Source organism: Mesocricetus auratus, unplaced genomic scaffold (genome assembly GCF_017639785.1).
Source record: "Mesocricetus auratus isolate SY011 unplaced genomic scaffold, BCM_Maur_2.0 Super-Scaffold_100676, whole genome shotgun sequence".
In the NCBI taxonomy this organism is placed as follows: domain Eukaryota; kingdom Metazoa; phylum Chordata; class Mammalia; order Rodentia; family Cricetidae; genus Mesocricetus; species Mesocricetus auratus.
This window is the reverse complement of record NW_024429266.1, coordinates 63592629-63610425: the sequence shown is the minus strand read 5'-3', so window position 1 is coordinate 63610425 and position 17797 is coordinate 63592629. Positions and strand designations below refer to the sequence as shown.

Below are 17797 nucleotides of genomic sequence, written 5' to 3'. Positions count from 1 at the left end.
GAGGAAGGCCTTTAGATCAGTTCATCCATGGATTAAAGGAGATACTTACATGATGGGATGATAAACTGTGGCTCTGTATTTCCAGCATATCCTAGTTTTGTATATCTACAAAACAAAAATTTCATCAATCTCAGTATTTACTCTTAGATTCTTGTTAAAAAGTGGGATTTCACTATAAATACCATACAATATTCAAAAGCTTAGTTCACTTAGTATCTCTGCTTTGGAAAATATCAAAAGCACTAGCCCAGCAGTGATGGCATATACCTTTAATCCCAGCACATGAGGCAGAGGCAGGCAGGCCAGCCTAGACTACAGAGCAAATATCCGGAAATCCAAGGCTGTTACACAGAGAAATCCTCTCTCAAAAAACAAAACAAAACAAAAAAACAAAAAACAAAACTTAAGAAAAGCGAGGGGAAAAGAAAAAAAATAGTAACAAAAAGAAAACTATGAAAATCACTTATGCCTGCAGTTGTGTTTCATTCTGCAGTGTTGTAGACAAAACCATGAGATTCTGTGCATGCTAGGTATATACTTGCTCTATGACTGAGGTACAAACTCAAATGGCCACAGCTTTGTAAAAAAGTACATCTGTGTATGAATGCATGTATATGTACCATGGATGCAGGTGTAGAAATCAGGGGACAACTTTGCAGAGTTGGTTCTCTTTCCATCATATGGATCCCAACGATGTAACTTAAATCATGGGGCCTTTACTACCCACATACATACTCCTCCTTTTTAAATTTGGTGTGTGTGTGTAAGCTACAGCATGCACGTGGAGGTCAGAGAACAACCTTCAGAGATAAGTTGTCTCTCTTACCACATGGATGCATAGGTAATCAGGTTTGGCAGCACCTTCATCTCACTAACCACTACCACTTCAAGAATCGTTACTACAGGATTATTAGTATCATGTGTGAAACAATAGGCAAAAATCATGTTCTGCAACCTTGTTTATAACAACAAGAGACTGGAAAAGACAAAAGGGAAACTAGCTAAATACATTCAGTTTACACTGTTAATATTATAACAGCTATAACAAGATTGAGGAAGTCTTTATATACAGTCTAGAGTACTTCCAGATATACTGGAGTAACTGAACAAAGCAAGGTACAGACCAGTGAGCAAAGTATGCTATATCTGCATAAAAGTAAAGTAAACACAAGGGAGAAGAATAAGAACATAAGAAATACATGACAATCTATGACACAAAATATATTTAAAATATATGAAGATAAAGAATTTTGGGACGCAAAGCAAGTGAGATACAGAAAGAAGATGATTTTTTAAAATTATATGCCATTTCATATCATGAGTTTTTTACTATTTAAACATGATTTTTTAATGTTTTGATTCAGCATATTCATCTATACTGTTAAAAATACTATAATAAAATTCTAATAATTAGAAATCATAATGGAACTTTGACAACACACTGAGAGTTACATAAGAGATAGATGGACATATTGTTAACTACAAATAGGCTTTAGACAGCAAGTCACAACAGATTGTATTATTTCATACTCAAACTTACTAAATAGAAGTAGGTAACTTACTGTGACATCACTGAACTCTAGTAACATCTGCAGAAAACTTTTCTAAACTGAAGAAACAATCTCTTTTGAGATGGTTAGCTTCAAAACTAAGTTTAAGAACTGAGTATGCCAAAAAGATCCAACCATTAAACATTAGGAGAAACACAAGACTGTCCAAAGCATATTGCTGTGTTGACTAAACCTCCAAATATTTCCCAATGCCTATCCTTTTGTTTCTAAAGCAAAACTTGGCAACAAATGGTACTGTTCCTTTAATATGTGATGCCTAATAACCCCTCCCAACTTTCTAATGCACATTAGCCTCCCTAGCCACAGAACTGCTGAGAGCTTCTGAAGAGCATGCCACTGAGCCTTTATTAACCCTGCTCTGACCACATCTGAGGATTGCCCTCCAGCCCAACACAACCGCTACATTCCTGCTCATCTTGCAAAATTCAGGGGATATATATATCAACTGCCTCTGTTTGAAAGGTTTCACAACCTCTCCAGACAGCCAACTGCTTTTTATTATTTAATAATTTCCGAGTCTTGATCCCATCTGTAAAAAAGTTAACTGAACTTTCACAAGGATTAAACAAGACAACACATTATTTACCACGGTACCTGACACAGCACACTCAAGCATCAGTCCTAATTCTATTTCCCATAGTCTCTCCACAGTCCATTCCCTACATCACCTTAAATCACACATATACCCTAAGTTTTAAACTTATCCTATATTGTGGTTAATATCTGATGCTCTTTCACACTAAAGTACTATTTTACTCTTCCATTTCAAAAATTTCTTACTAATGCTAAATCTTTACATGGAGGAGGGGGAGAACTCCCATTACAGTTAGAAGGGGACATTTCTGAACTGTCCACAGGTCTGCAGACAGTAATCAGATGTGTTCACTTGCAATAAAAACTACCACAAACTGATGTGAACATGTTCCTGCCATGAGATTCAAGGACACTAACCATAACCTGTCAAAAACAAGACTACGACATTACTACCAGAGTCTAGGTTATCGCTGCACTAAAGTAGTATAGTTCTCAACCTGCCCTATTGTCACCCTTTAACACAGTTCCTAATGTTGTGGTGACCTCCAACCATAAAATTTCCTTGCTACTTCGTAACTGCAATTTTGCTATGAGTGGTAATATAAATGTCTGACACACAGACTATTAGATTTGCAACCCCAGAAAGGGTCATTTGACCCCCAAAAAGGTAGTGACCCACAGGCTGAGAATCACTGCACTAAAGAGGACCAATAGTATACTTTTTTCTCCTGGGTAAATGAAATGGAAAATATCAGACAAAACTGAGGACTTGTCTAATACAAGACAACTCCAATCTGTATGAGCCAAAACCCTCAAACCGGATGTCTGCTTTTGAGCCTGGAACTCCACAAAGCAGAAGAGAATAATCTCTACAAATCACAGACTAATGCCCAAATCTTAAAATGATAATCTACTGCCTACAAGAGTACAAATTTGTTTCAGTTTCTCTAATATTAGTTAATAAAGTAACCACCAAATTAAAACCAAAAAGTGGGGGGGCTGAAGAGATGGCTCAGTAGTCAAGAGCACAGGCTGTTCTTTCAGGGACTTCGGTTTGATTGCCAGCACCCATGTGGCAAGTCACAAGCATTTCTAACTACAATGCCACTTGATCCAACTTCCCCTTTGGGACTCTGGAGGGCACTAGGCACACATGTGATGTTTAGACATACATGAAGGCAAAATAATCATAAATAAATGAGTAAATACGGTTTTTAAAACTAGATCAGATGCTCTGATTCCCTGAGGTAAGTAGTATATTTAATTAGCCATACAATCAGTGGCAACTAAATCCTCATATGAAAAACCAGAAGAAAATCCCAAAGTGTCAATCATCAGATAAAGACTGGTCATCAGCTTTAACTATTATGATGAAGTAAAAAAGAGCATTCTTGCATCTAATAACAAGGAAGAATCACCAGAAACACGACAATTATTCCAAGGACAAATGGAAACAGGTTAGGTTTAAAAAAAAAAAAAAAAAGAAGGCTGGGCACTGGAGGCAGAGGCAGGCGGATCTCTGTGAATTCCAGGACAGCCTGGTCTACAGAGCGAGTTCCGGGACAGCCTCATTTACAGAGAAACCCTGTCTCAAAAAACAAAAACAAAACAAAAAAAGTATCCTATAACAAAAGACCACTGAGGAAACCTAACAGCAAGATGACAATGTTAAAATCAGCAGACAGTATCCATTCTGGAACCAGGGGAGGGGAGTAAGGAAAAGAAAAAAGACTAGATCCCAGGGACTTAGACAATATCAAAAGAATGACATTTGCACGAATGGTTAAGAATTTTCCCAACTTAGTTATTACATGCTTGAGAGATCTCAAACATTTAAACACCAACAAAATTATACTTACGCACATCACAGTCAAGTTACTGAAGAGAAAAAATATTTGTAGAATACAAAGTCATTTTTAAAGAAACAAAAATGGTGTTCGGGACTGGGAGATGAAAGGAACAGAAAGATGCTGATAGAATAATTACTAAATAATATAAAAAATAATTATAAGAATAATTATTCAGAATAATTACCTAAAGAATAGCATGGTAAGTATGGCTAATAGCAATGTATTGCATATTTGAAATTTGCTTAAGGTACCACACTTTTTAAGAGAATGTAACCATGTGCTATGGAATGAATGTTACTCTGCGAGAATCATTGCATATGGTGCGCTTACAGCACTATTCACACACCTTAACTGTATACTAAAAATAACGGGAAGAAATCATTCTTTTGGAAGACATTTAACTTTTTTAATTATTTATTTTTATTTTTTATGTGCACTGTGTTTTGCCTGTATGCATGCCTGTGTAAGGGTGTTGGGTCCCCTGGAACTGTAGTTACAGATGGTTGTGAGTCACCATGTGGTTGCTGGGCATTGAACCCAGGTCCTCTGGAAAAGCAGTCAGTGCTCTTAACTGCTGAGCCATCTCTCTAGCCCAGAGACATTTAATTTTAATAGTGGTTCTACAGCAAAATTTGTAGCATCCTGATGCTTTGTCACTACTCACTCATGTAACAGTTTGTGAACTTATTTTTTTGGAGCCAAAGCATCTCAAAAAATAAATTAATAAGAGAATACTGCTGTTTTTCTCTTCTAGAAGAGCAATACAAGAAAGAGAAAACTGTATCTATCTCTAACAGGATAGGAAAGGTGGGGGGAAGATTTTGGTTTTTAAATTTCTATCATTACTTTTTAAGTGTTCTGGTCATACATGAGTATTACTTTAAAAAGCAATTCCTGAATACGTAATATATGCTCATGAAGAAATTTTAATACATATAAAAAAAATACTAAAGGTAGTTCTCTCCCATAGCTATCCCCTCCCTACCCAGTTGTCATTCTAATCAGTCACTACCAGATTTCCTTGTATTCTAGAGCATAGGTGCATGTGTGTATGTAATTATATAGGCAAACTGTGAATCCACTTTATTTCTTTATACTTTGCTATACTGAGAAAAGTACCCTATATCATGAAATAAAGATGGCAATGCTACCTTACTAATTTTATGAAACCTATAAGGACAGTATAACAATTTTGAAAAGCAAACCAAAAATGTTTCTCTATGACTGAGGAAATAAAAAGAAATTTTCAGAAGAATCTTTTTCTACAACAGCCACAGTGGTAAGCACACTTCTACAGTGCTGATTTTGGCTTCTGAGGTTTAGGGGAGTGAACCTGCACCTAGAGATGGGAATATAGAAACAGAATTCCAAGCACTTCTGATATTACCAAGGCTGGATGACTGAAACAACAGTAGAAGAAATATCAGTCAGTTGGGAGACAGGGGGAGGCCTAAGCTGCTTTAAAAAAAAAAAAAAAACAAACAAACAACAACAAAAAAACAACACACAAATGATAGGAAAGTTTTAGGCAAGAAATGGTGGTATTAACACATAATCCATGAAGGGGGGAGAGGATCTGAAGTGTCACTGGCAATGCTCCCCTGTTCTTGAAAACCATAAAAGGGTGAGATAAATATGTGAGTGCCAGAGACAATAATTCAGTATAGGCATCTACTACACAATTTGCTGTATATTGCTAAAAGAAACACATTTATACAGAAACTTTTAGTAAAGTCAGTATCTTTATACTGTAAAACCCAGTAGTATACTTTCCTCTCAACATTACTGTGCAAATTCCAATATTTAGTTATTAAAACCAGTTGACAGAGTTCTTTTACTTAAGACAGTAGTTTGTATGTACTTTTGCTTTAGAAAGCACCTTACAATAAATAAGTTACTTGAAGATAGCAATAGATTATAAATATGAAAGCACTTAATGGGAATATGAGCCACATTTTAAAAAGGATGAAAGCTGTGATAAAAGCAGAAGAACAGCAAACATACTAGTGGATGACTCTGCAGTCTACAAAAAGGGAAAAAGGGTAGGGCATAGGTGGTGGTATGGGTCTGTTACCCAAACTCCCTTATCCCCAAATCAAGCTTGTAAAGAAGCTGGGAATGAATCTCAGTGATAATGGAGTTGTACAGTACAAACCATGCCTTGGATTCAATCCCCAGTATCACAATGAGTGAGTGATGGGGGGAGTGTCAAAAAACGACACTCCCCCCCATCACTTTCTTTTCTTTCTTTCAGCATTTCACAACTTTTAAAGCAGTCAGCACAACACAATAAACACAAGGTCATAGCACATTAGAATGGAAAGCCTTAATCCCAGATTCTGTGAAGCCCATTTTCTGAAATTTCTTAGTAGCTGAAAGAAGCCTATGAGAACCTGCTTCTACTCTTACACAGCATAGATCATTGTATACAGTTTTAAGAACTGATTATCCAACTGGAAATGAAAGAGGTCCACAGATTAATCCTGAAGGAACAATACGCAGTGTAGTACCAATAATAAAAGCCAAGAGTCATATATTGGGTGGAGTTCAAGCTGAAGATCAGAGCAGCAAAGCAGGCAAGCCACCAGAGAGCTCTTACCTCTACCAAGGCTGGGGGAGGGATCCTGCCCTCAACGTGGCTGGAGACTGATTGCCCAAAATTGAAACCCTGCTCCTGTTTTATATACCTCTCTAGTGCTGGGATTACATGTGTGAGCTCTGTTAGTCTTTTATACTGATTCACTCTCATGTAGCCCCGGCTGGCCTTGAACTCAGAGATCTATCTGCCTCTGTCTTCGGAGTCCTGGGATTAAAGGTGTGTGCTACCACTGCCCAGCTTCTATGGCTGTGGCTGGCTTTGTATTCTGATCCTTCAGTAGCTTTATTAGATCATAAACAATATATCACCACAAGACAGCACTTTATAAGAAATCATTGAGCATTTCCTTCCCAAATGACTTGTCCCACGGACCTCTCTATCCATTCCTGAAATCTCTTCCAAGATTGTCTTCCCAATCCCTAAAGAAATACCTGTCCATTATCACAAGCAGCACAGATTCAGCAGTAAATACCTCCCCCATGAAAGCCAATCACAAAAGGCCACAAACTGTATGGTTCGATTTCTGTGAAATCCTAAAAGTTGGCAAATCCACAAAGACAGAAAGTGGATCAATGTATACCAAGGGTTAAGTTCAGACAGAGGGAATAGAATTCAGTTGCTAATAAGAAGAGTGAGGAAAATGTCCCCAGCTGACTGTGATAATGATCTATTACCTGGTGACTATGCTAAAACTACTCAGTTGTATGTAAGCCTTTACAGATCACACCTAACATTTCTGCCAAGCAGTTCACACTAAAACAGGGCGTAAGTCTATAATAAATTAGCATATGAAAAACAATTAGGACAGCGCCTGGCATACAGAATGCATGGTATTCTTAGTCTTCTTTTTCTATCTTGTCCTCGGTAGGGAGTGCTATAATTTTTTCCCCTCCAGTATCTAATTTCTAATCCCAATCAACAAAAACCACCACTGAGAATCTAATCAACAAGAACCACCACTGAGAATTAAGTTTTGATAGGAGGCAAAACCTATCTTGTATAGGAGAAAAGAATACTACCCATCACACATGTGGTACAAACTCTCCAATAATACATGGTCTAATTCCAGCTACTCTTATCAGAACTTTGAATCCTAAGTGCGGCTGAGAACTCAGCTTATGTCTCATGCTGTTCCTGAAGCAGCACATCCTTGCTGGAACTCCTGTACTCAATAATTCCGCTAATGTTACTGTATCCAATATCTACAGTGGGACTAAGGTTTCTTTCAATTTTTTTCCATCTTCCTACCAATTTAAACCCTCATCCCCCTTTTTTAGTTGTCCTGGGCCTAGCTCTACAGATCAGGCTGGACTCCAACATAGAGATCCATCTGCCTTTGCCTCCTGAGTGCTGGAATTAAAGGTGTTCATTACCACTGCCCAGGCCCATCTCCCCTTTTCAAAAGCTCAATGCTTTTCAAATTACTTCCCTTATGGAAATGGATCCTAAAACAAGAAGAAGAGGATCATTCACACATACTAACAAGGGCGATCAAGGAATACTTCCACTCTCACAATAAAAAACTACAACAGGAGAAAAAAATTCAGCTCTAAAAGACAATTTTCCAAAATCTGTACAACAGATTACACTGCCTTTGAAAGGCATTCTAGATACAAAAAGAAATTCAGAAATTACTATTTGCTGTCACCATTACCCTTTTTTATAAAGCAAAACTGTAAAGACTTTTAAACAGTAAACATTCATGTCTTTATTAGAACTTTGTGTGTTTAGATAAAATATACCCAAATATATCATGTATTCCAGAGAGAGCAACCTAATCCTACTTTCCAATAACTGGTTTTATTTAACCTATACAATCATTTCAGAGCCAAAAAATGAGTTCTCTGAGTCTAGTTAAGTTTTCCCTTTTCAGAGAAGTTTATTTTCCTAAGTTGCACTATTCATTTTACTTTGTTTCATATGATTTCTAACAATAAAGGATTGACTAGTAGGGTCTCATGTCCCAGGCTAGTCTTAAACTCACTATGTAGCCAAGAACAGCCTCAATACTCCTAACCCTCCCACCTCTCCCAATGCTGGCATTACAGGTGTGTGTACCACAACTTTAGACTCACCAGTTCCTTTTCAATGCACAGTGGATATTCACCTTCAAACTGCAGAAACAGAGTCACTTTTGACATTTAACTATAGTAGAATTTATTTTCTTAATTGAATTACCTAAAATTAATCTGCAATGTGAACACATCCTTAAGATATAATATTTACTCTCAAAATATTGAAATGGACCACATATATAGTTTTCCTACAATTCCATGTTGATACTGAATTTAGTAGCTCTAAAGATAATTTTTAAAGTCTGGATGTTTAAGAAGAATTCTCTTATCTGAATTAAAACTCTAACCACTAACTGAACAGAGTATATTCCCACTAGGGGCAGTCTCTGGAAGGACTGCACACTGGTCCTCAACCTCTAGACGATTGGTTCTTGATATGTGTGGGTTGTGACCCTTTGGGGTCAAACAACCCTTTCACAGGCGTCTCATATTATCCTGCATGTCTGTCAAATGTTTACAATTCATGACAGTAGAAAAATTAGTTATGAAGTAGCAATGAAATAATTTTATGACTGTGGGTATCCACAACATGAGGAACCACAGCATCAGGAAGGTTGAGAAGCACTGCTCTAGAGTTTCTCAATACCTCATGATCCTTATATCCACTTCTGCAGGGTTTCTGAGAGAGTAACAATTATCTCAAAAAACAAAAACAAAAATTTATAAAGGACCTTGAAATGGCTGATTTATACAATCCATCAGCATCTGTGGCTATCTGAATGAGAATGGCCCCAAGAGAAGGTGTGACCTTGTTGATGGAGATATGTCACTGGGGAAGGGCTATAAGGCTTTACCACACCCACTCAATTAGTGAATGCTTGCTCCCACCATTACACACACCTGTCTCCTTTGCAGTGCTGGGCTTTGTATTTTTAGAAAAGCCCCCATAAGTGCTCAGTTCTGTAATTCTATATGAATCATTAGGTTCTTCACTTAAATGCTGAAACAAAAAAAAAATCATTAAAATTTCACTTAATTTATGAAAGTAACACAAAAAATTGGCTTCTAAAAATGCTTATAATACACATTGTATTTACTTAAAATAATTTCTAAAACTTAAATAAACCAGTACTTGTTTTCTATTTCAGACAAATACCAAAAACAGAGTTTACATTTTCAGTCTAAAATCAAGCCTAAATTGTAAGGTCTTTTGTATCCTAAATCCTTCTATGCTATCCCTTCTCTTAGAAACCCTTTGTTCATACTGAACACTCAAGAAAAAATAAAGACACCCTTTCTCAAGAGTACTGTACTTTCATGAAGGCCAATGCATAGCTCCTTGGCTTGTTAGAAGGTGGAACTGAAATAATCTTTTAAAAAGAAAACAAAAGCACCTAGGAAGAAAATGATGGAATGTTCAGCATCACAACATCTCTATATACTCAAGTACCTGTTAGGCTAAAACTATAAGAAAGGGTAAAAGAACACACAAAATACACAATCTCATTGCTGCTCCTTTACTGGTTTCAAGGAACAGTATGAAAAAGCAAATGAATTTAATTTAAGGCAATGGATCAGAAATGATTTGGGACAAAAAAAAACTCTGAAACAAACAAAAATCATTAAAATTTCACACAAAAAAAATGCCTTTTGAGAACATAAGGATGTCTGTCTTTTTTTGCTCCAGTGATTATGGAATGTCTTCTTCTGTGTTTTATGGTGTAATGGCCCACACATACAAACAACTAAACACAAAGTAATACTCATCACTATCTTATTCTAAAGAATCAATTTTTAAAACATCTTGCACTAGTTAATTCATGAACATTCTAAGGGTTTGGTGGGTGAGAGTACACATTTTGTAGTATTGTTAGCACTTAACTGCTTTGTTCTTGCTTCTTTATGTATATGGCTATTACAGACAGGTAGTGTCAATAAAATCCTAACACGTTCCAACAGAATTACAGAGAGCTCTGAATGCTTTTATTAACTAGAGGAATTCTATCGCAGGAAATACTGCTTGAAGCTACGTTTTAGCTATTCCACACTTCTGTCTCCAGGACAATATTTTAACTATTTCACATGTTAAGGAGCAGGACTGTTGGACAGGGGGTGTTAACCCAACTTTGAGATATTAAAAAACTTGCCTCTTAGAAAACAGGATGAAATAGACTGATGACTCACAAACCACATGCACTGGCTGACTTGCTGGCTCCCTCACTCCCATCATGACATTCCAGAAGCTGTTTCACAGTGTATTTAGAAGCATTGCAACTCAATCTTTTTGCTCTTTTCTCTTTGCATTCTCATTTATTTCATCAGCTTCAGTCTACAAACTGCTAGCACACTGGCTGAATATTTGTCTGACTTAAGGAAGTCCCTTTATTTCTCATTCCTCAAAAATATTTCTAACTACAGAACAGCATTACAAATACAACTATTCCAATTTTACTGTTTGGTCTTTTACTATTTATTTATTTAGTGCGTGCTGTCAGGCTAGGTTCAAGAGTATTCACCCACTGAGCCATCTCTATGTCTCCCAAATTTAAAGGTTCTTAAAATTAATTCCTGGGCAGAAGAGATGGCCCAGTGGGTAGAAGTCCTTGCTGCCAAGCCTAGTCACCTGGTGTTTCGTCCCCAAGGTCCACATGGTAAAAGGAGAAAACCAGCTCTTCAAAGTTGTCTTCTGATCTCTATACCCACACCCCAAAAAATAAATGTTAAAAAACAAAGGCTAACTGCCATATTGTCCTAATCACTCAAGGTCACAATCTTGAAATCCTCATTTATTAATCTACAATCCTAACTCCAAACCACCTTCCTTCCTCTTTAAATTAAGCAAAACCCATACTGACTGCACCCAGATACAGCAAACAGGCCAAGGTCTGTGTGAGATAAGAAAATAAGCACAAAACATAATGTTCTTTTCCTTAAAAACTTTAATTCAAAAAAAAAAAGAGGGAGCTAACTGATTATTATAATTGCAACATACCATGTTCTCACTACGTGCCAAGTCCTGTGTGAAGAACCATTTTTAAGCATTATAAAAATAAACAGGGAAGACAATTACAATTGCTAAACCATAAGTGAGAAAATAAGACCTTCTGAACTAGATGTGTCCAAAGCAGACAGGTTCTTGTTTAGTAGGGCTTGAATTAAATTCAAAACATTTGACTAGAGCCCTTGCAAGCCATAAAGAAACAATGCAACTGTGAAAATGAAGGTACAGACAAAAGCAACAGCCGGTGTTGAGTAGGCTGCTTAAGAATCAGTCATTTAGGAAATAGGGCATGCTGGTTCATACCTACAATCTCCACTCTTGGGAGATTGAAATAGGAAGACTGCCCTGAGTTGAGCCACAAAATGAGCTCCAGGCTGGCCGGAAGCTTGTGAGGCTTGGTGTCAACAAACAAGAATAAACTCATCTAGGAAGCCCACTGAAACAAATGCTCATCAGTAGGCCTAATCTTTAAAACTCCACACATGGTGTACAGAGTATCTCTGATGCCGTCACCTTGGTGTTTGCTCAAGAGGTAGAGACAACAGTGCAAGGCTACCTTGGCTACATGGGACTCAGTATTTTAAAAAAAAATACTCCTAAGTCCTGTTCACATTCATTCACTGCTAAAAGCAGGAGAAGATTTCTCAATACAGATCAGAGTTGATGCTACACACCCAAGCCCTGTTGCTTGTCCCCACTCTCCCACATGCAGTCCTACTGCATTCCACTCCGTAAATACTAAAAGCCATGTTTTCAGCGTATTACTTACTCTACTTGAGAATTTGGATTCCCTACCAAGTAGAATTCTTTTGCAAGCAAAGTTTTGCTGACATATAAAACCTGGCACACAGTAGGTGTTGAATAACTGTTAGTTTGCACTGAAACTCTAAACTTACATTATGTTATCAAATAGCCCAAAACTCATGAAGGAGGCAAGCAGTACAAGACAAGCAGCCACTCGTCCATCAGCGGTGTGCACAAACACATCTTTCCTTCCTCCCCTTGGTAAAAGGTCTCCTGTGCTTCATCTACCCAGCTCCTTGAAAGGATTGTTCAAATCTGAGAATCATTAGTTTGCTTGACTTCCTGACCACAATCACCACTTTCCTTAGAACTTGGAAAACAGCTATTACTATCTAAAAAGCACATATCTAACATTTGATTAACTGTCAGTATCAACTGGTTGTGGTAGCTCACAACAGTAAACGCAGCACTCAGGAAACCAAGGCAAAAGAATCACTGCAAGTTCAAGGGCAGCCTGAGTTACATAGTGATTTCCACTACTCAGTCAGAGTATTAAAAAACAAAACAAAAACTGAAAGAACCCTGCCTTTACCCACCACCTTTATAGTGTTAAGATTACAATTCATGAAGGCAGTATGTATTAGATATTTTACCACAATTGTAAGAGTGACTAGTCTCCTGGGAAGTATAAAGTATACCTCAACCATCCTCAAGTGACTATTGAATAAATTAAACCTTTCCCAACCCAAATACTGACATGACTGAAACCTGTCAGTGGCTGATCTTCAGGTTCCATGTTAGTGTACCTTAGGCAAGTGATTTAACCTCCTGGAGCTTAAGTTTCTTGTCTACACAATACAAACAACACTGCTCAAGGAGAAGTGAAAAGGTGAGGAGCTGATACAGTGTTCAGCACAGGCTTGCACATGGTTCTTACTAAACACTAGCTATTTCCTGACAATCCCCGGCCTTTTTTTTTTTTTTTTTAAGTAACAAGGAAATAGTCTAGAAATTCAAACATTCAGGGGGAAATCTATATAAAGACAAAAAGATTTCACTAATCGAATCAAGTTCATAAGGCTAGGATTATTTTTACAATATTACTGTAAACAAGAATTAAGTTGAATTAATTTTACTAACAGAAAGAACAACATTCTCTGAAAGGGGGCTCAAAGAACCCCATGGGCTCTAATACAGAACTTAGTTCAAGCAGTACTCCACCACCTAACTAACTGGTATTAAAGGTAATGTTCTCTTTTCCCACTTGTAAAGAGCAAAAAGAACTGTCACAAGTTAAATATGATAGAACAAGTTAAAATCCTAGCCACTGGATTCACCACCAACCTTTCCCTTCTAAAAAATAAAAATTCTAAGCTGTGCTTAACAATCAACCTGAAAAGGTCATTACACAATACATCATAAAGTCAGTACAGGAAACATGAGGCTGGCAGGCAGTAAAGATTAACATTAAAGAAGAGTCTTAAGAACCTGTCTTCTCAATAGCAGGGTATCTGCTACCTCATACAACATACGCAAGCAATCAAGAATAAGAATTTTAAAGAATCTTTGTTATCAAGAGAATACAAATGTTTCTGCCTTGTATACTACTAACACATTGTGAACAGAATACAAGCAAAAAAGATGAACTCTTAGGTATGCTTTCACTCATCCATGGCTTCTCCTGTTCCCAAACTCATCTTTACTAACTTCTCGGATTTGGCCACAGGATGAATTAGAAAGACCCTACTTTTACCAATGCCAACAAAAATGTTTGTGCTTACAGTAAGACTGCTTTAAAAAAAAAACATATAGGAAAAGTTGAGAAATTCTGTAATTTATTTAAATATATCCAAGACTTGTACAATAAGACTGCATATTAACCTGTTATTTAATCAATGGATATAACCTGATAAAGCAATTTCTCAGTGGGGGAAAAAAATACATGAAAAGAAAAAAGAAAGTTCATAGTGCAATGTTGGAGAAATTAGTGAAAATATGCAAAAGCTCACTTAGGAGAACTTTATTTATCCAGGCAGTACATCCTTTCAGTGCTTTAAAATTTGCTTTTCTCATCACTCTCCCTCCGTCTATCTAACTAGGGTTTGAAACATGGCCTTGTACATGCTGAGGCATTCTACCCTAAGCTACACTCCCAAACCCTACATTTTGTTTTGAAGCAACCAGCTTTCTGAGCAGGAATTTATTCTACAATACATTGCCAATACAGACCAAAAAGGTATGTTGACATGATATGGCTATGAAGGAAGTAGTTACTTCTTAATTAAAGAATTAATTAAATACCTAAAGAGGTATTTGAAAAGTACTTCATGAATATTTGACGATGAATTATGCTGGTGGATTCCTAATTTAAAGTTCTGTGATTAAACTTCATGTGTCCTAACTCTTACAGCTTCTAAACCACCATCAAAGTTTAACAGACTACCGCTTTTCGCCTGAATTCTTTAATGAAATGGGATGGGCAACCTGTGTCTCTCTTACTCTACAAGAGTAATGACAGAGACCTAAGAGGTGAGGGTAATATCGAAAGCATGGGGGATGGGAGGAACACAAACTAAATGTGTACCTTTTGCATTTGTGGAAGTTATTAAGATTTTTGTAAAAGTCCCTGTTAGTCATTCTTGGACATACTAATTATCCTGCACTGAGAAAGGACTTTCCTAATAAAACTCAAGGTATGACTTTCTAAACTGCTAATATTTAATACTCAACTTGGGGGGTGGGAGTAGAGGGATATCACACAGAAATCCTTTTGAGAAGCAAAATAAATAAAACTCTAAATTGGGAAATTCAGGGTGTGATGAAAGGTAAAAATACTGAATAGAGACGACCTTAATCAGTTTTATCCTTATCATAAACGAATGTTCAGCTAACTTCTCCTTGTAAAGTGAGATCAATGTAGCAATGTAATGATTTAGTAATTGTGATATTAGACAGAAATTGCCTACATAGAAGCTGTACCACTCTTCCTGGTTACTCAGAGTGCTCTTAATTCAAGGTTACCCTTTCAGAGGAAAAAAAAAAGTCACTTAGGAGCGGGTTAAGTTCAATGACCCACCCAATACTACTCATTCAAAACTAACCAAAACTGCATTTCAAAAGAGGGAAATAAACACATAAATAATAAAGTTGTCCAGCATTATTTATAACGTGATCACTGACTACATGATTTCTAAAGCATGGAGTATTACTTATTACTTAGCAGTACCTGTAACTTCAATACAAGACACTTGAAAAGTCCTATTCACTGTGGCCGATTCTAATTTTAAAAATGTCCCTGACAGCCAGGCGGTGGTGGTGCACGCCTTTAATCCCAGCACTCGGGGGACAGAGGCAGGCGGACCTCTGTGAGTTCCAGGCCGGGCTGGACCGACAGCCTCCAAAACAATACAGAGAAACCCTGTCTCGTAAAAACCAAATATATATATATATATATATATATATATATATATATATATATATATCCCTGACATCCACCTATTCACTAACTAAACTTTGAGAGGATAAACTTAAATATGCATATATAAAGTCTTCAGGGGAAGATACTGGATTGGAAGAAACCCTAACTTTAATAGTTTGTCAACTAAGAAAACACACAGAAATTCCAAGGCTAAGCTGGTGTTTTCCAAGAAAAAAAAAATACTAAGACACCCGTTGTTTCCGGCTGTGTGGACAGCATGTTAGAAATCAAGGCAGGAGACTTAAGACTGGAGATTTACACAGGCTAACTAGTGTGGGGGAAAGGCATCTTTTAAATTACTGTGATATAGTGAATAGGATGAACAGGGCTGGCAACTGTCCTCAAAACCACTGATGTGTCTGAGGATTAGAGATCAGCAGAGGCGTCTTCCTCCACAATATTTCAACCTGGAACATCAAAACTAAAGTCTTCTAAGTCACTACACACAGCAAGTTCTAACTCCCTAAAAGGCCATTAATACAAAAACCACTACCTTAAGGTCATTTTAGTCAACCACACGGCTATCAAAAACAATTACTTTAAATCAAACACATTCCTTTATACCTCGATGCCTCCTTTCGGTTTAGTTTCCAGGGTGCGTCCCTTCTCTTCCCTCACGGCCTCCCTCCGTGGGCACAAGAACATTTTTTTTTTCAATTCAAACACACTGATACCTAGCACTCATCAAGGCACTCTTTTTGCAACCTGCTTAATTTTGAAAGTTCTAAGACGTGTTAACGTTGGAGACGAAAAACTACCTTATAAGGCTATAAAAGACGGAAAGCAGGAAGCGGCTTTGACAAAACTAAGGAAGTTGCAGCGCGCTTGCTCACTAAGGGACTTTTTTTTTTTTTTGAGGCAAGAGCAATAACCCCATGAGATCCTCCTCGCTGGAGCTGGAATGTGCCTTGGTTCACCGGGTGGTGGGAGACGGCTGAGACGGGGTGTGGGGTAGAATACAGGCGGCGCGCGGCTCCTCTGCAAAAGTCCCCATTCTAGCTTTCCATTTTCCCAGCCTGGTTCTTGCCTCTCCCCACCCACACGCCCTACAGACTGAGGGTTGTCACAACGATCTTGCAAGACCTGCAAGGGGCGCTTCTCTTTTTCTCCCCTTGGTCCCACGTCAGACGCCCCCTCCCCTCGCCTCCCCTGTGAGTCCCCAAGATCGCCGGCAGGAAGGGGAGGGAAGGGGAAAAGCACACCAGGTGGGCCGGGCGGCCTTCTCAGGAGCGAAGGGCCTGGAAAGACCTTCGTCCCAGGAGGCTGAGGCGACCCGACCAGGGAGGCTCCCGGCACCACCCCTCGCCGGTCTGGCAGGCTCACCCCATTCATCTCCTCCCTTCCTCCTGCTGTCCCCAGCCTCAGTTTCCCCCCCACCCAGAAGACCCGCCGTACCCCGTGCCACAGTCCACCACACAGGCCGGCAGCCGTCCCGCCATCTTCCTCCTCGCCCGCCGCCGCCGCCGTCCGTTCCGTGCTGCTAGAGGCCGGGGATGGAGATGGGAGCTAGCTGACCATGCACCGGCCTGGGCCGCCCTCGGTCCTGAGGGAGGAAGGGAGGGAGCTGTGGGGAGCTCGAGCAGCAGCGAGTGAGCAGCAGGCTAGTACTTCCGCAAGCCCGGCAGGCTGGCCGGCCGGCAGGCTGTCCCCGCCCTGCCCCGCCGCGGCCTCCTCCTCCACCCCTCGGCTCCGTCGGCCCTCCTCCTCCTCCTCCTCCTCCTCCTCACTCCCGCCCCCACCCTACAACTTCTTCCCCTCACACTGCCTTTCCGCGGGTAGCCAAGATGGCCGCCGCTGCCGACGCCCCGGCCAGGCCAGGCCCCAGGCCGCGATCGCTCCCACTTCCGGTTCCGGGTGGGAGGGGCGAGCGCGCGTGCGCCGTGGCGTGCGGCCGCACCGGCCTCGGCTTCTTTCCGGACGTCCGAAAGCTCCACTTCGGGTTTTCAGATGGCTAGCAGTCCAGAGCCCAAGTTGAGCTCCTCAAGTATTTGTGTTTTTTTTTTTT

At 39.1% G+C, this 17797-nt stretch overlaps 1 protein-coding gene across 1 annotated transcript in view; it reads right to left on the bottom strand.

Annotated features, from left to right (window-relative positions):
• Window positions 1-17453, bottom strand: part of Actr3 (actin related protein 3) — a 51623-nt gene extending 34170 nt beyond the window's left edge. The window contains exons 1-2 of the mRNA XM_040739414.1: window positions 17188-17453; window positions 50-105 (exon numbers count right to left, since the gene is read on the bottom strand). Of these exons, the coding sequence (XP_040595348.1) occupies window positions 50-105; window positions 17188-17231 (100 nt within the window). The 5' untranslated portion in view covers window positions 17232-17453. The remainder of the gene's footprint in view (window positions 1-49; window positions 106-17187) is intronic.
• Window positions 17454-17797: the final 344 nt, after the last annotated feature.